Source organism: Lactuca serriola, chromosome 3 (assembly GCF_051521515.1).
Source record: "Lactuca serriola cultivar US96UC23 chromosome 3, Lser_US96UC23_V15, whole genome shotgun sequence".
NCBI classification, from domain to species: domain Eukaryota; kingdom Viridiplantae; phylum Streptophyta; class Magnoliopsida; order Asterales; family Asteraceae; genus Lactuca; species Lactuca serriola.
The window spans coordinates 119,390,422-119,416,089 of record NC_136410.1 but is presented as its reverse complement, the minus strand read 5'-3'; the positions used below and the strand labels follow the sequence as shown (position 1 = coordinate 119,416,089).

Here is a 25,668-nt window from a genome sequence, read left to right as displayed (position 1 = left end):
TAAGAAGACTGTAGTAACTATTTTACGAAATAAAAAAGATTTTAAGGAATTTAATTACCGATCTTGTAAGGATTATTAATTTGTTAGTAGGAAGTTTAGTGAATTCGGTATAAAGTGGTTTATTTGCCATAGTTAAGGGTTTTGATGGATAGTGTATTAAAATCAACGAAAGTGGTGGATCACCCCTTTTTGAGCATTTTCTTCCCCCTTTTTTCTCCATTAGTGCATTTATATGATGTAAATATGCATTTGTGGTGGCTGTTGTTTTTAAGGATTATAAAAATCAAGAACATAAAATGCATAAGTTTGTGGATTTTGATATTTAAACAAGTTTAGAATGATTTGAATGTTTTTCAAACATGTTAAGGTCATCATTTTTTTTGGAACTGCAGAATTGAATTAAAGCTTAGCAAGGAGTTAGGCAAAAACATAGTACAATTATTTATGACATTAAAAGGGCTATGAAACCAATCTAACTTATTGATATACTACTATTTAACCCGATATTTTTGGGACCATATTACGGAATTTACTTTTATAGTTACAACATGAATATATAATATTTTTTTGGATTATATATATAAATTGTGAATATTAAGATGATATGTCCACCCTCACAACATGGGTTTTGAATATTTCAAAACCACTCTAGAACAAGAAAAGTATTCCTAATACAATAAAATACTATAAATAATTTCATTTAAATTTGTTATCAAAACTACTAACCTAATGGATCCATAAGGAAAAGACAAAATTTATGATTTGAGTAATAATTTCTAGTTTGGGGACAAAAAAAAAGATTATCATTAATATTTTATAAGAAAATTTTCAATTACAAAAACCGAAAGCAAGGTACCGACACCTAAAAACTCTCCTTGACAAGACACGAAATGCACACTACTCAACACACATTTATTTACACACATATACTTTCAAAATGGACTTTTTGACAAAAATTTATCCCATGCATCATTATGTAACTTTTAAAAGTACAATGCAAACGATATCATGTTAATGCATATTTCTCATTTTTAACACAAAAGCACATGTTACTCATTTTCCTTGTGTGTATAATAACCAAATGAGATCAAATAGTTACTTTTACAAATGATCACGTAAAACAATATTTCATGTTGAGTTTTGAGTTTATTTTTCAACAAGAGATATAGACGATGTTTTTATGTGTCATCGATGAGAATCGTATTAAGGACTTCGAATTAGTTATTGATCGTCAAAAATTTTGAAGCCCATTTTTCATCGTTAATTTTTGCCATTTAGACCCTCAATTTTCAGTTTTTCAAAATTTTGGCTTCTTATTTATTTTGATAAATTATGTTTTAATGGCAATAGTGTGTGATTTCTTTGATTTCAACTTTTCCATGATTGTTAAGGAGATTAATTACATACAATAATTGTCAATTTTAATTTATTTTGTTTGAAAATTAGCAATACCACCTAATCTAGTTCCACCATATATATAAAGAGGGTATAATGGGTATTGGGAGTTTTATTAAGTTTTTTGGAATTATATAATTATGGACATTCATAGAATATGATGAACAGTAATATTGATATTGTTTATACTGTTTTTAGATAGGGATAATGACTTGGGAGGATAATTAGGTTTATTGTTTGTCCGCATTAGGTCACTTAGGTTTTTTTTTGTGCGTATTAGACCATTATGGTCGTAATTACCGTTTACATTTAATCTTTTTTACCGTTTGCTTCTTGTTTAACCGGTTACAAAGTGAATACGGGTGTTACGTGGTTATTAGGCCATTACGTGGATAATTAGGTGGCATTTAATGTATATTAGGTCTCCTTAAATTAGGGCAAGACGAATCCCAATCACTTTCTCTTCACTCTCACTCAATCGTCCCCACCCACTGTTCTTACTTCGATCAATCCACAATCAAATGGTTGAAGCTGATACACTGGTCGTTGAAGTCTGGTACAACGGGATGTTCATCAACAAACCACTAATCTATTTTGATCCAGATAAAAAGGAGATAATGTACGCGGATTTCAGGGTGATGGGGTATGCTGAATTCATTGCTCACCTCAACGTGATTAATAGAAGAATGTGCAAAGATGTATACTATTGTCCATATGGGCAAACATTGTGTCAAGGATTGGCCGCATTGCATAACGAATGTGATTACCACGAATTTCATGAGTGTCTTCATGAGAAAAAGAAAGTAATTGTGTATGTGGACCATATGCATGAACCCCTGTTCGACTGGATTGAAATGGAAGAGCCTGAAATTGAAGATGATACCAACTCCAAAGTAGATGAAGATGTTGATTCAATGTTAATAGATAAAGACTGCTGGGAACACGAGGTTGATGATGAGGATTTTTCAATGAAAAGGGCAACAACAATTATTCAGAATAAAGACAGGTTTTTGAACAAAATTTGCCCAAATGTTGAAGAGGAAGAAGATTCTAATGTTGAGCAACTACCACCTATATACCCTGTGCACAATTCTGAGCAACAATAGGATGAAATGGCTCCTACGTTAGGTATGAAATTCACCAATCCTACTGAACTTAAACAGTGTCTTACCAACTATGCTGTTAAGCATGGTTATGATTTGTGGTATGAAAAGAATGATAAAAACAGACTTCTAGTGAAGTGTTGCAAAGGTAAAGAACCTACATGTCCTTTTAGGTTATGGGCTTCTTGGATGCAAGAGGAAAGGACTTTTCAGATCAAGTCACTTAAATCAAGTCATAATTGTGGTAGAGTTTATAAAATAGGCTTAGTGAATTACAAGTGGATAGGGAAACAATATTTCAATGTACTTCTGGAAAACCCCAGGCTTAGTTTGAGGAAGATGAAAGCTCAAATATCAAGCACATACAACATCATAGTTAGCATTGGACAATGTAGAAATGCAAAAAAGTTTGCATTGTCTGAGATAGAAGGCACTCTAAAAGAGCATTATAGTAGGTTGTGGGACTATGGCATAGAAATCAAAAGAGCTAATCCAGGATCAACTGTGAGTATGGATGTTGACCATACCCTTGATCGAAGTCTAATTTTCGAACGGTTATATGTATGCTTTAAAGGTGTAAGAGATGGTTAGGTAGAAGGGTGTAGACAAATCATTGGGATTGATGGATGCTTTCTTAAAGGAATTTGCAAGGGTGAACTCTTAGCTGCCGTGGGTAGGGATGCCAATAACAGCATGTTCCCACTAGCTTGGGATGTTGTGACTGTTGAGAACAAAGACACTTGGAAATGGTTTCTTGATCTACTCATGGATGATATTGACAGAGGCAGTGGAAATGGGCTTACTCTTATATCAGATGGACACAAGGTACTACTCATGTTTACTCTTAACTTTATAGTTTAATTATTAATTAATATTGTAAATTGTACATGGTTTAATTGAAGCTAACAAAGAAAGGGTTCCTCATGCTGAGCACAGATTATGTGCTAGGCACATACTAGCCAACTTCAACACAAGGTTCAAAGGTGAGCATTTTATCAAGCCATTTTAGAGAGCTGTGAAGGCTACCACAAAACAGAGACATGAAGCTGCTATGCAAGAGATCAAGGAATTAGACAGGGAGGGCATTTGATTATCTCATGGAGAGGGACCCTAAATGTTATTGCAGGGCTTTTCAAGTAGAAGGAGTATTTTCTGATGCTGTGGAAAATAGAATTTCAGAGAGTTTTAATGCTGAAATAGTTCAGGCTAGACATAAACCAATAATAGCAATGTTGGAGGATATAAGGGTTTATGTGATGCAGAGGTAATACCATCAGAGGAGTAAAGGAGAGGCTTGGGATTTAATTATATGCCCAAGCATTAGGAAGAAAATAGGAGATTTGAAGGAGAAACAAAGGTAAGAAGGTTTGTATTCACTTGTTAATATTTATACATGTGTTTATGTGTTCTAACCTGTTTTATGTTTATGTACAGATTCTGGGCTGTGTACCCTTGTGGGTATCAACAATTTGAGGTGGTATTATGTAATGACAGGTATGCAGTTGACCTGATCAGAAGGACTTGTGGATGCAGGAGATGGTAGTTGACTGGAATACCCTGTGTACATGGAGTGGCTGTAATTTCATCCATGAACTTAAACTCAGGGGATTATGTAGTTAATTGTTACAGCAAGGCAACTTATCTCACCTGCTATGCATACATTATTCATCCTTTGAATGATAGCTCTTTATGGACACAAAGTGAGTACACCAAGCCTTTACCCCCAAAGAGTAGAAGACTACCTGGTAGGCCATCTAGTAAGAGGAGGAAAAATGCAGCAGAAAGGGAGATATCAAGCACACATACAGTATCAAGAGTAAAGCAAGTGCAAAGGTGTTCAATATGCTATGTTAGTGGGCATACAAAAATGGGTGCCCAATAAAAAGAATTCCAACAACAGGTGATCCGGTTCCTGGATCTTCCACTCCAGCTCCAAGTCCAACACCAGGATCCACTTCTGCAGCTCCAAGATCCACTCCTGCAACTCCAAGACCAAGATCCACTTCTGCAACTCCAAGACGAAGATCCACTCCTGCAACTCCAAGATCCACTTCTGCAAGACCAGTTCAAAGTGAAGTTCAATTGAGAAAGAGGAAAGCTTCAGAAAGAATCATCAAACAGTGCCTGAGGAAAAAAGTGGTGCCCAAGGATGCTAGTGGTTGTAGTTCAAAGAAACCTGTAGATTTGGGTTGATTGTAGGTTTGATGTTGAACTCTTTTTTTTGTTATGTATGCATGTGGGGTGTAAGTGTTAGGTAAGCATGTGATGGTCGAATCTTTTGATATTAAATGTAATGTTGTACTAGACTAAGGGACAAAACTATCCAGCTTTTGATGCTATTTTGATGTTGAATGGGACACCATTTTAAGGGTGTTTGTAGCTATGACAATATTACCCTTTAATATATTTTCTGCTTTAAATATTTAAACTGATTCTTGGTTGTTGAATCATGCACTTTACAGATGTATTTTGCCTTCAATTACTGCTTCTTCCTTTAATATATTTTCTCCTATAAAACTTTTAACTGATTCTTGGTTGTTCATTATAATTATTGCTTTTGCATTACACTGAGATTGGTTGTTCACTACAATAGCATTTAGATTTCAATACACCATATTAACATTACAATTAAAAATTTCATTACCAAAAGCTTCATTTGCATTCATGCATATGATTTCATTACATTATAGGTACCCTTACAATCAAAATAACAAAATTATGGGTACCCTTTATATTCAAAAAATGTCTACTGCATCATAATTCCATTCAACATAATTTAACAAAGTACAATACAAACAAGACAATCAAAGCTACTTTATGCCATTTCATCTTCTTCTTCATTTCATTCAACTCATGATTAAGACCCAAAAGCTCCTCTGTGTACGGATCTTCAACAACCCATTCCCAAAATCCAAACTTTCTCCCTGTTCTCTATAAAAAAAATGAAAAAGAACAAAGCTTTAGCATAAATTGTGACATCCCCAAAATCTCGGCCAGAAAAAACCGGTTTCATTTATGCTTTTTAAACATTTTCAGAGTAAATCCTTTTGATTTTAAAAGAGATGCGGAATTTGTTCCCAAAAACAAAACATGATAAAATAGATTTTTATCAAAACATTTCATAAAGAAATATAATTTCATTTCATAATCAAAAATCGGGATGTCATGTTCCGATACAGACCGTAAAGCATAAACGATAACATTACAAGTCATTCAACAAATATATACATATACAGACTTGTAAACAAAACAACTTGATGATTCATCCATCTTATGCCCTTGCGCCACTTCCTATAATACAAATAAACTGAGTGGGTCAGGCTTGGGGGCCTGGTGAGCATATAGGGTTTTCAACCCACAATAAATAATTATATTTAATTTCAACAATCAACAATAACTCGATTACCCATTCCTGTAATCCTCACTTTACGTCCCTAAAAACAATATCTATTATAAGGAACTTAATTTAGGATTTTCATCGGGACGGACATTACTGCAGAGGGGCTTCCTCAACAATAAGTGGCCTAAAGGCAACCATGTGGGGGATAGAGTACACCGGTGACCAGATCGTTCACAACACCTACAGATTATGAGCCTGCTAGCATTCCACAGGGCTGTCTAGAATAGTCTGTGATCGTCATCCATACTCTGCTGAATGACTAGAATAACACCAACAACGAGGCCTCTCATCAATTTATTTCATTGCGCACCAACTGTCTACCCATGTTCTACCTAACATATTAGTAGATAAAAATATACATGTTTTATACATAATTTAAAAAAAAAAAAAAAAAAAAAAAAAAAAAAAAAAAAAAAGAACTGTATAGCATGCTCTATCAATACTCCATCGAAATAGCAAGTAACACATAACAAGAAATTTCAAGGAGAGTCATATAAGTCTATGTGTTAGAAGGTAATAATAATACCCTCACACAATTCTTAAATACATTCAACGATTACTTGTATAATATCGTGTATTGAAAGGGACTATACCCTCACTTGATCAGAAGATGATCGGACAAGACTACAACTTGCAAATGTAGTATTCTTCGGTAGATCTGGAAGATCTTCACAAAAACCGGGCTCCTCGCGGGCAGGGCTTCGGCTCGGAAATCTCACTTCTCGGGATCCTCGGGGCTTCGGAACTTGCTTCGGGGATCGGGAATGATACCGGGGCTTCGGGATATGATTGGCACGTAAAACGATGCAGAAATTAGAGAGAGAGAGAGAGAGGAAGAAAAATCGCAAGGAAAATGGCTGATCTCGAGTTCTATTTATAGGCTGTTGGGCGTAATTTCCAAGTACGCTGGGCGTAATTCCCAAGTACGTTGGGCGTAATTTGGTTACGCTGGGCATACTTCGACGTCACTACATGCGTAATTTGGTGGCACTCGAGTATTGGTCAGACAACTTGCACTCCTCTGAGTACGCTCGGCGTACTCAAATTACGCTCGGCGTAATTTGACTCGTCAAACTTCTAAATTGCGTAACTTTCGCATACGGGCTCCGTTTTCGACGTTCTTTATATCCATGCGTAGGTCAGACCATACTCTACAACTTTCATTTAGACTCCATCGGCTAGTTTTGACTTTATTTTTTATTATTTATTTTTAGTAGGCCGGGACAGAAAAAGTTCGTTAGAAATTCATAACTTCTTTGTCTGACGTCCGTTTTCGTCCCTCTTTCTGTCGTTGCACTACCTTTGACGACATCTTCGATTCTCGTTTAGAAAGTTTCGGATAAAACTCGCTCGATTTCAATTCGAACTTTTGGGCTGTCTACTGCTAAGCTGAAACTTCGAAAAATCATAACTTCCTCATACGAAGTCAGATTTAGGCGTTATTTTTATGCATGCTCTCGGTTCAACATTATCTACGTCTTTCGTGTTGATCACTAAGGCTAAATATCACTCCTTCGTAAATTCACTATTTACGTCACGCTGTGCCACACCGGTTGTGTCGCGAAACTTCGACAGGTCATAACTTCTTCGTTATAACTCGGATTTCGGCATTCATTATATCTCCGGAATCCTTGTTTCAACCACTACATCTTCATGCAAAGATATCGCGCATATCTCACACTTTAATTTTGACACTTATTTTATTCTTAATTCATTAAATTATAATAATTAAGAAAATAAACACATAATTCACATAATTCACATAATTCACAAATAATACATTCTTATTATTTCAAATTGGGTTACAAATGTTAACCTAGACTATTACATTGCTAAAAATGGCAAGCCCAGAAACATGGGCGTTACAATTCTCCCCACCTTAGGATGATTCCGTCCCTGGAATCACACATCAGCAAACAAATGCGGATAGCGACTCATCATGTCACTCTCCGTCTTCCAGGTGAGATTTGGCTCATTCGCGTGTTTCCAACGGACAAGCACTAACTCAACCATCTTTTGTCGCAACTTCTTAGTCTTTCGGTCAACGATTGCTTCTGGTTCTTCGATCAATCTCTTGTTTTCATCAATTCTTAACTCCGAAAGTGGAATCATGTCGGGAACTTCTCCCATGAACTTCCTCAAATAACACACATGGAAAGTGTTATGAATTCCATTCAGTTCTTCTGGTAGTTCGAGCTTGTAAGCTTGGTTCCCAATCCTCTGAAGAACTTTAAACGGTCCAATAAACCTTGGACTTAATTTTCCTCTTTTACCAAATCTTATAAGTCTCTTCCACGGCGAGACTTTAAGCAAAACTGAATCTCCAACTTCAAAAGTCATCGGTCTTCGCTTTTTGTCAGCATAGCTCTTTTGACGATCCTGAGCTGCTAACATTCTCTCCCTAATTATTTTCAAATTTTCAGCAGTTTGATGGACTATCTCTGGTCCCATAAACTGCTTTTCCCCAGCCTCAAGCCAACAAGACGGCGTACGACACTTTTGTCCGTACAAAGCTTGACAAGGGGTCATCTTAATGCTTGAGTGGAAACTATTATTGTAGGAAAATTCTACCAAAAGTAAATGTTCATCCCAATTACCTTGGAATTCTAGGGTACATGCTTTCAGCATATCTTCAAGTGTTTGTATCGTCCGTTCGCTCTGACCATCAGTCTGTGGATTGTAAGCTGTACTTAAACACAGCTTGGTACCCAATTCCTCTTGTAGACTTTTCCAAAATCGTGAGGTGAAACGACTGTCACGATCTGACACAATCGTTAACGGAACACCGTGAAGCCTCATAATTTCCTTCACGTAAGAATTCACAAGCTTTTCCATAGACCATTTCTCATTAGCTGCTATGAAATGCGCACTCTTAGTGAATCGATCAACGACCACCCAAATCATGCCGTGACCACTTTTTGTTCTGGGCAGTTTAGTGACAAAATCCATAGCAATGTCTTCCCACTTACCCATATGTACAGGTAAAGGTTCTAAACTCCCATATGGTTTCTGATGTTGTGTCTTGACTCTCGCACAAGTCACACACTCGGCCACATACTTTGCAACATCAAGCTTCATCGTCGGCCACCAGTAGTAGGGTTTTAGATCCCTATACATTTTAGTGCTACCGGGATGAATCGAGTACATGGTCTTATGAGCTTCTTCCATCAGAAGATCTCTGACTCCTCCTATCTTAGGTATCCAAATCCGATCTTGGAACACCTTTAGTCCATGACTGTTTATACCGAACACCAACGTCTTGCCCAAACGTTCCTCCTTTCGGTCATTCTTCTCAGAAGCTTCCTCTTGAGCATTCTTAATACTTTCCACAATGGTCGTGACAACTTCTATTCTCAACGCTCTTGGCCTTTTTCTTTCAAGATTGAATTTCCGACTGAGAGCATCAGCAACAACATTAGCCTTACCGGGGTGGTAAAGCATCTCACAGTCATAGTCTTTAAGTAATTCTAGCCAGCGTCGTTGCCTCATATACAATTCCTTCTGACTAAAGAGATATTGGACACTCTTATGATCAGTGAAAAGTTTGCACTTCGTGCCATAGAGGTAATGCCTCCATATTTTCAGAGCGAAAACTACCGCTGCCAACTCCAAATCATGAGTCGGGTAGTTCTTTTCATGCTCTTTTAGCTGTCGAGATGCATACGCGATCACCTTATCTCTTTGGGTCAAAACACAACCCAATCCAACTCTAGACGCATCGCTATAAACAACGAAGTCTTCAACTTCATCGGTTAGAGAAAGAATCGGTGTCTCGCATAACTTCTTCTTTAGCTTCTCGAATGCTTCTTTATGCTTATCACTCCAAGCATAAGTAGCTCCTTTGTGGGTCAAAGCTGTCAATGGACTAGCGATCGAAGAAAAGCCTTGGATAAACCTTTGGTAATATCTGGCTAATCCCAAAAATCTTCGGATCTCTGTGGGACTTTTTGGTTGTTCCCACTTCATTACAGCTTCAATCTTTGTTGGATCAACCATTATACCTTCTTGGTTGACCACGTGACCCAAGAATTGGACTTCTCAAATCCAAAAATCACATTTGGAAAACTTAGCATACAACTTCTCCTTCTTCAAGACTTCTAACACTTATCGCAAGTGTCTGCCATGCTCCTCTTGGCTTTTCGAGTAAATCAGAATGTCATCTATGAACACTATCACAGATTTATCAAGGAACGGATTACAAACTCTGTTCATTAAATCCATGAATGTTGCTGGAGCATTGGTTAGTCCAAACGACATAACCAAAAACTCGTAGTGTCCATATCGTGTTCTGAATGCAGTCTTCTCTATATCTTGCTCTCTTACTTTTAGCTGATGATATCCTGACCTCAGGTCGATCTTTGAAAAATAACTTGAACCTTGTAGTTGATCGAACAGGTCATCAATCCTCGGCAACGTATATCTATTCTTTATTGTTGCCTTGTTCAGCTCTCTGTAGTCGATGCACATCCTCATACTTCCATCTTTCTTCTTCACGAATAACACCGAAGCTCCCTAGGGCGATGAACTAGGTCTTATGAAACCTTTGTCCAATAACTCCTGAAGTTGCATCATCAGCTCCTTCATCTCCGTCGGTGCTAATCGATAAGGTGTTTTTGCTATAGGCGTCGTTCCGGGCAACCAGTCGATACGGAATTCTACTTGCCGGTCAAGCGGTAATCCAGGAAGATCTTCGGGAAATATTTTCGGATAATCACATACGACAGGAATATTTTGCATCACCTTCTTTTCCTTCTTAGCATCGATTACGAATGCTAAATATGATGTACACTCCTTGGTCAAACACTTTTTGGCTTTCATTAGGGAAATGATCCCAGAACTTACTCTGCGTTTGTCCCCATACACCATAAATGTCTCTTTCCCTAGCGGGTTTACCTTGACTATCTTCTTTCTGCAAAATATCTCAGCGTCATTGGCGCTAAGCCAATCCATTCCCAACACGATGTTGAAACCATTAAGTTCTATAGGCAATAATTCCTCGTGGAACTTATTCTCATTCAAGTCAATTAAGATGTTTTTCATATGATGGCTAACAGGTACAAACTTGCCACTAGCAACTTCGACTAATAAAGCATTATCTAGTCTATCGATAGGCAAAGCTAGTTTTCTACCAAATTCATGTGAAATAAAGGAGTAGTTGGCTCTAGAATCAAATAAAATTTGGGCAGGCAATTTTTTTACGAGAAAGGTACCTGAAGCGACATCAACTTCATCTTTAGCAGCTTCCAGTGTCATCTGGAATGCTCTCACCTTCGGCTTTGGCGGAATGATGGGTTTTGCTGCCTCTTTCTTCTTTGGACAATCTCTCGAGATGTGCCCTTCCTCGCCGCAACCATAGCAAACTTTCTTGGTGAGGGTGCATTCGTTGGCATAATGCCCTGACTTTCCACATTTGAAGCATGTGACCACTTCCCCGTCACATTTCCCATGATGCTTCTTCTTACACTTGTCGCACCATTTTGCCTCTACTTTTCCTCCACTTCCTCTCGAACCAGATTTCGAGAATTTACTTTTCTTGCTGGACCCTGAAGATCCATCAATTTTCCTCTTTTCACCAACCTCTGACCTTTCCAGACCTTTTTCCCTGATCTGGATCTCAACATTTAGCCCAGATGGCAGCTTTCAATGTGGTTGCTTGCTTAACCATTGGACCATAGTCCGCTGGTAGTCCAAGGACAAACTTGTTGACCTTAGAGAGTTATGTTGGTACCAAATATGGGATAAACTTCATCTTTTCTGTGAAACTAGCAGCGTATTCAGTAACGCTCAATTTCCCCTTCTTCAAATTCTGAAACTCATTACTGATTTCCAGAAGGTCCTGCTCGGAGCAGTATTGCAGTTTTAGTTGTTCCACAAAGTCTTCCCAAGACATTTTGCTTGCTTCTCCCTTGGGCATAGAATCAGCTAACAACTTCCACCAACTCAACACACCAGATTTTAGCAGAGGGATCACAAGAGCGGTCTTCTACCTGTTGCTGCATTCGCAACTTTCAAACATTGTCTCCATTTCGGAGATCCAGTCCATAACTTGTACCGGAGTCGGGCTTCCGGATAGACATGGTGGTTTGGATGCCATGAAATCCTTGTACTTGCACCCACACCCATCATTTCCTCTATCCTGGTTATTCTGCCTAACAATCAGTGGGTCGTCTTGACCAATGATCCCACTAAAGTTTCCTCCTTCAGACTGCCCTCCATTCTCCTCGGGCTCTTCCACTTGAATTGACGGTTCTTCACGATTCTGCCTAAGCAGACGTCTCGTTTCTTCCATCTAACAATCCAACATCGTTTGAATCATCAATTGTACACCAGCCATTGTTATCGGCTCAGGTGCAGCAGCTACAACAGGTACTTGCTCGATCACTGGTGGTTGATTCCTATTTTCATCAGCATTTCCCACTCCACTCCTCGTTCTCACCATTTTTGATCTATACACCGAATAAGGAGAAATTAGATCCTTATTCACGATAGATATTCAAATCATCCTTATCACTCCGAAACGTTTACATGTTAGTTCTAATATCGTAGACATACGCTTAGAATCCTACACACATAAGATTTCCAGATCCGGTCGGCAACAGACCATAGATCCGAACAATTAATATCATATATGGCAACAAATTAACATTTAGCACATAAAAGCATTTTAGGCAACTTTCCTAAAATAAACTAGTGCTCATGTTTGAAATATAACAGACACACATCTAACAACCTTCACTTAGCATTCTAAGTTTAAGTCTAGAAATCCTACAAATTCCTAGTTCGCTTAAACTAATGCTCTGATACCAACTGTGACATCCCCAAAATCTTGGCCAGAAAAAACCGGTTTCATTTATGCTTTTTAAACATTTTCAGAGTAAATTCTTTTGATTTTAAAAGAGATGCGGAATTTGTTCCCAAAAACAAAACATGATAAAATAGATTTTTATCAAAACATTTCATAAAGAAATATAATTTCATTTCATAATAAAAAAATCGGGATGTCATGTTCCGATACAAACCGTAAAGCATAAACGATAACATTACAAGTCATTCAACAAATATATACATATACAGACTTGTAAACAAAACAACTTGATGATTCATCCATCTTATGCCCTTGCGCCACTTCCTATAATACAAATAAACTGAGTGGGTCAGGCTTGGGGGCCTGGTGAGCATATAGGGTTTTCAACCCACAATAAATAATTATATTTAATTTCAACAATCAACAATAACTCGATTACCCATTCCTGTAATCCTCACTTTACGTCCCTAAAAACAATATCTATTATAAGGAACTTAATTTAGGATTTTCATCGGGACGGACATTACTGCAGAGGGGCTTCCTCAACAATAAGTGGCCTAAAGGCAACCATGTGGGGGATAGAGTACACCGGTGACCAGATCGTTCACAACACCTACAGATTATGAGCCTGCTAGCATTCCACAGGGCTGTCTAGAATAGTCTGTGATCGTCATCCATACTCTGCTGAATGACTAGAATAACACCAACAACGAGGCCTCTCATCAATTTATTTCATTGCGCACCAACTGTCTACCCATGTTCTACCTAACATATTAGTAGATAAAAATATACATGTTTTATACATAATTTAAAAAAAAAAAAAAAAAAAAAAAAAAAAAAAAAGAACTGTATAGCATGCTCTATCAATACTCCATCGAAATAGCAAGTAACACGTAAACACATAACAAGAAATTTCAAGGAGAGTCATATAAGTCTATGTGTTAGAAGGTAATAATAATACCCTCACACAATTCTTAAATACATTTAACGATTACTTGTATAATATCGTGTATTGAAAGGGACTATACCCTCACTTGATCAGAAGATGATCGGACAACACTACAACTTGCAAATGTAGTATTCTTCGGTAGATCTGGAAGATCTTCACAAAAACCGGGCTCCTCGCGGGCAGGGCTTCGGCTCGGAAATCTCACTTCTCGGGATCCTCGGGGCTTCGGAACTTGCTTCGGGGATCGGGAATGATACCGGGGCTTCGGGATATGATTGGCACGTAAAACGATGCAGAAATTAGAGAGAGAGAGAGGAAGAAAAATCGCAAGGAAAATGGCTGATCTCGAGTTCCATTTATAGGCTGATGGGTCTGGGATTACGCTGGGCGTAATTTCCAAGTACGCTGGTCGTAATTTGGTTACGCTGGGTGTACTTTGACGTCACTGCATGCGTAATTTGGTGGCACTCGAGTATTGGTCAGACAACTTGCACTCCTCTGAGTACGCTGGGCGTACTTAAATTACGCTCGGCGTAATTTGACTCGTCAAACTTCTAAATTGCGTAACTTTCGCATACAGGCTCCGTTTTCGACGTTCTTTATATCCATGCATAGGTCAGACCATACTCTACAACTTTCATTTAGACTCCGTCGGCTAGTTTTGAATTTATTTTTTATTATTTATTTTTAGTAGGTCGGGACAGAAAAACTTCGTTAGAAATTCATAACTTCTTCGTCTGACGTTCGTTTTCGTCCCTCTTTCTGTCGTTGCACTACCATTGACGAGATCTTCGATTCTCGCTTAGAAAGTTTCGGCTAAAACTCGCTCGATTTCAATTCGAACTTTTGGGCTGTCTACTGCTAAGCTGAAACTTCGAAAAATCATAACTTCCTCATACGAAGTCAGATTTAGGCGTTCTTTTTATGCATGCTCTCAGTTCAACATTATCTACGTCTTTCGTGTTGATCACTAAGGCTACATATCACTCCTTCGTAAATTCACTATTTACGTCACGCCGTGTCACACCGGTTTTGTCGCGAAACTTCGACATGTCATAACTTCTTCGTTATAACTCGGATTTCGGCATTCATTATATCTCCGGAATCCTTGTTTCAACCACTACATCTTCATGCAAAGATATCGCACATATCCCACACTTTAATTTTGACGCTTATTTTATTCTTAATTCATTAAATTATAATAATTAAGAAAATAAACACATAATTCACATAATTCACAAATAATACATTCTTATTATTTCAAATTGGGTTACAAATATTAACCTGGACTATTACATTGCTAAAAATGGCAAACCCAAAAACACGGGCGTTACATAAATGCCATAACTTACACACTTATAACAGAGATTTAAAGAGAAAAAAGCTTCAATCTTCAAAATTGGCCATTACCAACGAATTAGGGCATGTTCTGAACCTTTTCCCCGGATTTTGTGGTGTCGTGGAGCCTCGAATCCAACTCGAGAGCCCATAGTAGCACATGATTCGGTTGTTTGAGGTGGAGGCGATGGAGGCTTGCGACATCTTCTTCTGTTCTTCTTCAACTCTTCAATTTATGGCACAAGAAAAATAGGACATTGTTTGAGGTGGACTCGATGGGGTTGTTATAGGCATGCCACCGGACACGTAAGCTGTCAACTAAGCTAAACAAGAAGCAAACGGTAAAAAGGGTTAAATGTAAACGGTAATAACGACCATAATGGTCTAATACGCACAAAAAAAACATAAGTGACCTAATGCGGACAAACAAAAAACCTAATTACCTCCCAAGTCATTATCCCTTTTAGATATTACGTCTTCTTTTTGCAATGTAAATCACTTTTATTTCATCAGTTAGCAATTGCTCCTCAAAACCATGTTACCCTCTACAAAGCCAAATCTTTTTCTCTACCCACAATTATATTTGTACATATTTCATCCTTGGACTTATATTGAAAATTCGACCTTAATAGAAAGCCTAAAACTTTTGATTATACATTTTAAAGAATTTTTTATCAATCTTAACTTTATATTTTCACATGTCATTTTTATGAATAATTTTGTTAAAATTTTATGTTTATACGTCATAAACGTTTAAGAATTTCATACAAGACTTTTTACAAACTCAATTTATCACAAATTTCTTTATTTAAAATTTTGACGCAACTTTTAATTTTTTTACAAAATTGGTCCAAATGTTTTTCTTATAAATTTTCCCAACTTTTGTTTACAATTTAGTTTTTTATGGTTTTTAAAATTAGTTTATAACGAAGTTTTGTCTTACAACTTCTTTCTTTTTATGTCTTATTTACAACTTTATTTTTGTTGGCTTTTATTAGGAAAAAATTCATTTATCAAATTAATTTTTTATAACTTTTTATATCTTCATTTTTATGTTTTTTTATAATTGGTTTTTTTTATAGATTATTTGTTTTATAATTTTTTAAGAGTCCTCATTGCAACACGCAAGGTACAAGCTTTAGTGGATAAAAAAGGGATAATGTCACTCTAGCACATGGAACTTTTAACATTTGGCTAATTTGGTCCTTAAAGTTTTTTTTGGTACATTAGACCAGTAAACTCTTAATTGACCTTTTAATTACACCATTTTAGAAGGTTTCCCGGTTACAATGCTTATGTGGCACGCTGATGTGTCCAATAAGCTTACGTGGGAAGCTTATGTGTCGAAGTAGTCCAGTTGTCGATATAGGCTTATTAATTGAAACCCTCATTCGGACCTCCTTTAAATCTTTACTTACCCTTCTCTGAAAAGTCAAAGAATTCTCCTTCCCCGACTATTTCCATCCTGAAGAAGAATGTCTTCGAGCTCATCGATGTCAAGGAATCAGCTACAAGTCACTCATGTTCAGTCGCAAGAAGGGGTAAAGGTTTGTGATTGTGTCGTTCCAGCTAAAGAACGAACCTGTTGGAAGATAACAAACCCTGGGAGGCGATTCTGGAATTGTCAAAATAGTATGGTAGGTCCCGATTCTCTTGATTTTGATAAGTTAGTATTTTATGGTTTGATGTGTTGTTTCTTTCTGTAAAGACGATAATGGTGTATTTGTATTTTGTTTCATCTGTTAATAACCCTAATTTTATTTCCTTCTTGGCGATCACTGTGAATAAAACCCATTTCGCTGGTACATTAAAGGTAGTTGATTTGTGATTGTCAGTCAAACCCTAATTTTATTGGCTTTTTATAGACTAGGTTGAGGAAATGTAGCTTCTTTGAATGGAAAGATGAAGAACAGGCAGACGGGTACTACAAAAACCTGCTATATTCTCTGAAGCAGAAACTGGATGCCAAAGATGAAACGTCTGAGATGAACAAATTGAGGAGAAGGATTGCTGAAGTGGAGTTTCTGCTGTCACAGGAGCAGTATCAGGTGGCAAAGAGTGAGAAAGAAGTTCATGATGCAAGGGGGGTCAATGTAGTTAGTTTGGTTGGTTAGTGTAAGCTTTTGTTTTTTTTGGGATCCCTTGTATTTTTTGTAAAGGCAGACTAGAAAGTCAGTTCCATAAGGGGCATTTTGTATGTATTGAAGCTGATTTTAGTTATAAGTTGGGGTTATCAACCTTAATGTGTTGATGTTGTCAGGTGGTAAGTCCCTAATGAAAGGGCATATGATAAGTAATGTAAAAAAATATTCAAAGTCCCAATTGTAGGGCGTTTTGTATAATCAGATGATGTTTATCAAACATATGCATGGTCTATATTCCCAACAAATATATTTAATTAGGAAGTGATCCATGTGGAAGTACACTATGTGTATGGGGACCATTTGTAGTCAGTGAGTGTTTTAATAATGAAAAAATGGGACCTGTGAAGCCATTAAAAAACCATATCTGGGGCCATATAAAACATCCCCATGCATGCACATTATTCCAATTTTTTCCATGCATAAATATTCAAAGCCAAATGTCATGATTTTACTTAAAATGGTAACATACTTTCATACTTCATGTCATACATAAATAAATGACCAACATACCCTTTTCGGTCATACATAAATAAATGACCAACATACCCTTTTCTGTCATACATACTTAAATGACCAAATTACCCTTTTCTGTCATACATACTTAAATGACCAAAATACCCTTTTCTGTCACACATACTTAAATGACCAAATTACTCTTTTTCTGTCATACATACTTAAATGACCAAATTACCCTTTTCTGTCATACATACTTAAATGACCAAAATACCCTTTTCTGTCATACATACTTAAATGACCAAATTACCCTTTTCTGTCATACATACTTAAAGGACCAAAATACCCTTTTCTGTCATACATACTTAAATGACCAAACTACCCTTTTCTTGCATACATAAATGAATGACCTACATACCCTTATCTGTCATCAATAAATAAATGACCAACATACCCTTTTCTTTCATAAATACTTAAATGACCAAAATACCCTTTTTCTTTCATACATACTTCAATGACCAAAATACCCTTTAATGTCATACATACTTAAATATAAATTACCAACATCCTATTACATAAACTTTAAATATAAATTACCATCATCCTATTACATAAACTTTAAATCCAATTTACCATCATCCCATTACATAAACTTTAAACACAAATTACAATAAACACTAATCAATTACAAGAGCTTTTCCCTTCGAATTTCCTGGATCATCAACACCACCAATTGTTTTGCCTAATTTCAGCTTCAATATTCTCTCTGGCTTTCTTCTCCTTATCCTCTTCAAAATATCTGAAATTGGCCTAACACAAACCTGCTGAACTTGGTTAACAGGAGCAACCTCCTGAACATTACCATTATCCACTTGGGCATTAGGACTAACCTCATCAACCTCCTGAACATTTACATTATCAACTTGGATAATAGGATCAACCTCCTCAGCCTCCTCATCTTGAACAACTTGCGCAACCACAAAAGCTTCCTCAACTACATCAACTTCCTCACCCATAACACCCTCATCACCTTCATAACATCTAGGTGGAGTAAATTGCATATAATGACTAAAATCCCTTGCACTACTAGATTCAACATCAATAGGAGCAACTTGCATATCATTTTGAGTAGTATCCATCTCAATTGGAGTCATTTCAACCTCTTCATGTTGTTGTTGTTCACTTGTACTACCCTACATGGCATGATATAATTATGTTAGTAACAAATTATATGTAATTAATCTTATATTTTAAATTGTTTTACCTGTCCTGCATTTTAGTTCACACATACTTTTTGTTTCTTCTGTTTCTTCACATTTAACTTTTGGGGCCTTCTCTATGGACAAGTGGCCTTGTTGTGACCTATCTCCTTGCAAATACTACATCTGATTTTCTTTCCAGCTTTAGAAACCATGTGTGTTCCTGTATTCTCTGTAGTGGATTTCTTCTTCTTAGTAGTTGGCCTACCAGGCATCCTTCTATTAATAGGAGGCAATGGTGGAGTATAGTTTGTCTCTGGCCACATGTCACTGCTATTCATGGGAGCAGTTATGTAATTATATGCCTTCCTACATGTGGTTGTGCTAAACATGTTGTCTACATAGGCTTCTACATCCCTATTAAGAAAGGATATGCTAGCTACAGAATGAGCACATCCATATCCATTCAATTGCCACAACCTACATGAGCATGTTTTTCTTTCTAAGTCCACCTCATATGCATCTATTGCTCCCCTTACCTCAAACTGATTTAATCCACTTGGTAGTACCTGATAATGCCTTTGAGCTTTTTTAAGCAAATTCACCTTATCACTTATCTCTGGACAAATATGATTTCCCCATTGTTGTCCCTTTAATTTCATGTTGTAGATTCTGTCCATCATGTATAATCGTATCTCCTCTAACATGGTTATTATGGGCTTCTTCCTAGCATCTACTATTACAACATTAAAACTTTCTGAGAACCCATTTTCAACTGCATCACAACACCTTCCAGTTTGAAAGAAAGCTCTAGACCATGTTTTAGGATCTTTCTCCATGAGATATTGATGAGCATCTGGGTTCAATGTCTCAATTTCTTTCATCACAACTTTAAAAGCATGCTCAGTTGTGGCTTTAAATGCTCTCCAAAACAAGGTATGATATATGGCACCGGTAAATCTCTTCTGCAAATTCTGGCAAATATGTCTAGCACACTGCCTGTGCTCTACATACGGCAACAACTCTTTAACAGCCTCTATCAAACCCTGTAGAAGCAAAAAGGTTTAATTCAGATAGTCTAAAATCAACATAAATGCATTACTATGTAAAATACTAACCTTATGTTGGTCTGACATTAAACTGAAACCATTTCCTAAATTCAAGTGTAGATCATCAATGAGAAGCTCTAGAAACCACTTCCAATTTTGCTTGTTCTCCACATTAACCACTGCCCAAGCAATAAGATATATCTTGTCATTTGCATCCCTCCCAATAGCACAAAGCAATTCTCCCTTACAAACACCTTTAAGAAAACATCCATCAAGACCAATTACCCTTCTACACCCTTCAATCCAACATTGTTTAACTCCTTGAAAACAACAATAGAACTTGCTAAAATATTTCTTTCCATCTGGACCATCCTCCATATCTAGTTTCACAGTTGACCCAGGATTTGTCCTTAAAATCTCATGACCATATGACCATAGCTTACCATAATGTTCAACAAGGTTACCTTCAACAAGTTTCAGTGCATACTTCTTGCTCTTCTACATTGCCCCATACTAACTTGGATACCAAACTTGGCCATTACCTTTAACCTAAGCTTCCTTAAACTTATTTTCTGACTTTCTACAATCTCTTTGGTATAGTGACTCCCAGTCCATGCATATGTCACCAATGATCCAAACTTGAAGTTCCTAGCACAACTATGATCAGCTTTTAGTGACTTGATTTGGAAACTCTCTTCATCACTCATCCAGGAAGCCCATAATCTAAATGTGCAAGCACCTTTGCTACACCTCACCAAAAGTCTTGTCCTATCATTTTTTTCAAAACACAATTAATATCCATTAGCTACAACATAGTTACATAACATTGATTTTACTTGCCCTGGACCCTTAAATCTCATCCTTAGAATTGGTTTTTGTTTTTTCCAGTGTAATAGCTCATTAAATATGGAATGAGTTGTATGTTAACTTCAACTTCTCTCCCATTGTCATCATCTACAATGTTGTTTGCATCCTCATCATCAACACATATCTTACTCAAGAAAGGATCATTTGATGTCCTATTCATATGCACTACATCCTCATTAAATTCAAAGGCAACATTTCTAAGTTCATCTATGTTGTCTTCATTTTCACCATCAATACAAGACTCATGTTCATCATCATCATTATCTTCATCATCATTCCACCCATCAACACCAACCCCAATATGATCCACATAAACCGAAATTACACCATCTGTTCCATAAGCATCAAAAATAAAAGCAGAATATTCCACATCATCTGAAATGGGATTAAGCCCTTCCATGAAGGACATATCTGGTTCACAGTAGTAAAACTTTTTACACTCTTCATGCATGAAACGTTCGCAGAAGGTCACAAACTCAGAATAAGTCATAGAAGAAAAGTCAACATCATTGAAGATGGTTTTAACACCACCAGTGTAAGAGAAAGGATTTCGATTAAATACCCCTTGGTAGTTGAGTTCCACCATCGCAAACCGTCCATTAGGTTCCGATTGTGCCATTGCTGCGAGTTCTTTGTTTCTTTCAGCTCGATCACAGGAATGCTTCACAAACCCTAAATCAGTTTCTTTTACTGCTGAATAATGAAGACGAAGACTAGTGAAGTTCGATAGCTGAAGACGAAAGGCTTTTAGCGTCGTATTTCATTAATTGACGTGGCATATCTCATGTGGCATCGGATTAGACAAAAAATATATATTAATTGACAAAATGGCATCGTATAACCGGGAAACCTTCTAAAAGTTGCTAAAATGGTGTAATTAAAAGGTCACTTACGAGTTTACTGGTCTAATGTACCAAAAAAAAAAACTTTAAGGACCAAATTAGCCAAATGTTAAAAGTTCCATGTGCTACAGTGACATTATCCCGATAAAAAATTCAATCTTTGAGAATATTTTTGAATAGTGTTGTGTCCGTACATCCATTCTATTTATATCATTATATACATACATGCCTTTAATGTATCATACTGGCAAAATGATATAACGACGACACTACAAATTATCGTGTGTTTTTTTAACTGAAATTACAAAGTGATAGACATCATATAGTTTTGTAACCAAAACACTCAATTGACTTTAAATTGTCGATGGTACTTGTTTGAGAAAAAAAACTTTCATATTATGATATCTCCGAATCACCAAAATAGTTGTCACGAAAATTGTATCCAAATTCGTACGTTTCATAGATGACAAAATGATATAATGGCGACACTACAAGTCATTGTGCGTTTTTAACTGAAATTTATAAACCGACACAAGTGGTACAAATAGAAGTAAACAATTACAAAGTGATAGACATGATATTGTTTTGTAACCACAAAACTCAATTGACTTTAAATGGTCGATGATACTTATTTGAGCAAAAGACTTTCTTATTATGATAGCTCCGGATCACCTAAGTAGTTGTCATGAAAATTGTATCATAATCTGTTGATTTCATAGATGACAAAATCGAAGAATCAATTCATATATAGATGTTTTTGACAATATCACATAAAAGAATGACCAAATTTAACTATCGATGAATACGGGACCATGTTTGAGTCGTTGCCTCACAACTTGAAAATACATAAATGACATCTTCATTATGAGAACCTCGATAGTGACAAATAAGTGAATCCAAATCAATTCCCATATTAACAAATTTAATCTAAGCTGGATCAATTTAGTAAAATACTCTAAACAAAAATATTAATCTTTTTATGAACAAATCTTTTCCATTTGGAATGTTGATGTCGTGTATTGGTATCACCCCATCAATGTAGAAAGTGTAGAATTTGGTGGAACTTACACAAAACTTCATGGATGATCAAGCTCCCAAAACTTATTTTTCCTCTTAAGAGGAAGGAACTAAGTAATAAAACCACATTTGAGAACTTAGTACCATTGCTACCTCACGAATCTACACCAATTCCAATCCCAAACTTGATTAAACCATTGATCTCTGATGCAACAATTTTATACCCTTTCTATCAAGTACAATCTTGGAAATCCAACATCTTTTCAAAACATACGCATTGACCCATCAACAACACACTTCTTAAGAAGAAAATGTAGAATAACACCTTTAGCATGATCTAATTAATATAACAAGCTATTGTTTTACCAAACTCTAATCAAATTTAGCTCCTCCCCATTCAAACTCATACCACACCACTGTCATGTATATCACTCTAATTCCAAATAGACCTGAAGTCCTTAGCAAATTTTCACTGCCATACAATCCAATTTAATGTATAAACACTTTCAAAACTTAGACCGCCTTTTCCCTAGCCACCAAAATGACCTAATTAATTTTTCTTTCATGAGTTTATGTACCTAAGAAAATGAGAAATTTTTCTCTCTTCTCGGCCTAACGACTTAACTATTATTGCAAAACAACATCTAACTTGCATGTGTTAAGCATATAACTAGTGTTCCAATCAACCCAACAAAAGAAGCAACGAGTACTATTGGAATCAAATCGACATCCAAATTCATTTCTTAGGTATGCTCTCATCAATTCCAATAACCAACACACAATTTTTTAGATTTTATAAATAGACATAAAGTACATGCCTAGACTCCTATTAGTCATGTGGAAGTGAACTTCCATGTCTTGGACAAGAGCACTCACTAATGAATGTTGACTTTTAGAGGGGTGATGTCCTTATTAGTGAAACTGCCGAAGTCAAATATTAGAATCGTATCACAAAGATAAGCCAAATCACAAACATAATCAAAATTCATATCACATATGTCGCTATCTTGCAAGATGTGGTCTTGTAACACCCACGATTAAGTTCGTGATACTACAAAAGCATAAGAGGAAGTCTCTACTGCTGAATACAATCCCAAACCACCAAACCTAATTTGTAATGAAACAAATCGCCATTGAATGTCCCCAAATAAAGACCACCACAAACCATAATGCCCTCAATCGACTCACGTAACCATTTATCAAAGAACAAAATCGCATCCTCCATGTGAACGGGTTGGTATGTCACTAAAGAAAAATTTGACAATCTCCATAATATTTGTCACTCTAGGGTCACGTAATTACTAGTTGTTTTAAGTTATCTGCTTTTAGAAAAAAAAAATGATAATAAAAAAATAAACATATCAACGTCTCCTGACATAAGATATTGATATTACATTACATAAGATATTGATATTACATTACTTGATTAAATATTCGAATAATGGAACAAAAATATTATTTCATTATTTCAAAAAAGACAAGTACAATATGACACACTTGATACTTTACAGAACATAAAAACAAGGTTACAAACAAAACTGCACGACGTACAAGCTGCAACATTCCATTTTCTTTCGAGTTAGACTGCACGAGTTAGACTGTGGGACCCATGAGAGACCCGTTCAAACTCCGTATTCACTGCCACGTGTCACAATATTCCCATCCTCCCGCTGTTAACCCCCCGTTAACTTTAACGTCGCCGTCCGTTACTTCCACTCTCCCATCCCTTCAATTATTTAACCCCTCTTCTTCTCTCCCTTTCCTCTCCCTCTGTATTTACTGATCCAATGGAAGAACAAGAACCTCGACGCTAAATTTGTCTTTGAATTTATCGTTTGATGGAGTTTTGAAACGAATTGGAGATTTGTATTGAGAAATTTGAGTTAATTTGATCGGAATCAATGGCGACACTTCAAAAGTTTAAGCTGCTAGCGACACAATGTGCGTTAGCCGGAAGTCCTTCCCGGAGTCCAGCTACAAGCCCGGTAATTCACCTCAGACGACGGAAGACGTTACGGATGTTGCTGAGTCGGCGGTTGCCGCGTCGTGAAGAGTTTTTAGATCGGAGAGGTAATAATGATGTTGATTCGTCGGACAATAGGAAGGATGTCGGTGGCGTGAGGCAGAAGCTGAAGGATTTGCTTGTGTCCTCGCCTCCGTCGCCTCGGTTGCTTGAACAGAACAGAACAGACGGTGGAGAAGAAACGAAGCGGTGGAGTGGTGGTGGTGTTCGGCGCGGTGGTTCGAGAGGGCTGAGGCCGTTGTCGGGGACATTACGGCAACGGTTACTCCGACGAGCATGGAGGCCGGTACTTGGTACGATTCCCGAGTAAATCATTATCTTATTCTTGGAAACTGTAGAGAAATTTTCCAGAAATCACAATGATATGTTCAAATTTTCAATCTCTGATTGTCAGTAACAGATTCTGGTAAACATTCCCCTAATCCCATCTAGGGTTTGATCTTAAATTTTGTTTCCTATTCTTCGAATCAAAAATCCCAATTGATATTTGAAAACCTTGTTTTTCGAATTTGATCATGATTGATTATGCAAAATAATACGTTTGATCTACATTGCCAATAGTACGTGAAAGCTGAAATCATCGATGAACTTCTCTTGATTTAAGTTTTAAAAAATCAATCCTAAAATCGTTTTATTGTAAAGTGAATTGGTCTTTGTATACATAAAGTTTTTCTAGGAGTTGCTTTAAAGCTTTAAGCTTGTGATTCATTTGAATAAAAGAATGTTATGTACTTTTTTTCAAACGTTTAGCTTCGTAAAATGGATCGATGTGACTTGAATTCGTTTGCTTGATTCAAGAATCAAGATAAAAGCAAGTATGAAAAGTATATGATCATTGCCATTCAATCTTGAAATCATAAAAATACCAAAAGAACTTAAAAGATATTTTTTTTTTAAAATAAAAAATCATATATTGCAAAATTGAAAATACATAATTCTTTCTTTATCAATCCAATTACAAAATTGATAATCATTTTGTGTAGATAATAATAAAAAATATCAATTTGTTAAATTTACCATATAAGATTAGATCTTTCTTTATCAAACCAAACTTTAATTTATTTGTTTGACTTGTTAATCTAAG

General features: G+C 36.5%; 2 protein-coding genes across 2 annotated transcripts; both read left to right on the top strand.

Moving 5' to 3' along the window:
* Positions 1-2,507: 2,507 nt before the first annotated feature.
* On the top strand, positions 2,508-3,457 carry LOC145095661 (uncharacterized). Its single transcript, XM_079033502.1, has 3 exons — positions 2,508-3,002; positions 3,090-3,323; positions 3,401-3,457. The coding sequence occupies exons 1-3, from the start codon at positions 2,508-2,510 to the stop codon at positions 3,455-3,457; spliced, it is 786 nt and encodes a 261-aa protein (XP_078889628.1).
* Positions 3,458-24,312: 20,855 nt separating this feature from the next.
* LOC145093109 (uncharacterized) lies at positions 24,313-25,078 on the top strand. The gene has a single exon (XM_079031159.1). The coding sequence runs from the start codon at positions 24,463-24,465 to the stop codon at positions 24,892-24,894; it is 432 nt and encodes a 143-aa protein (XP_078887285.1). The 5' UTR covers positions 24,313-24,462; the 3' UTR covers positions 24,895-25,078.
* The last annotated feature ends 590 nt before the right edge of the window (positions 25,079-25,668 follow it).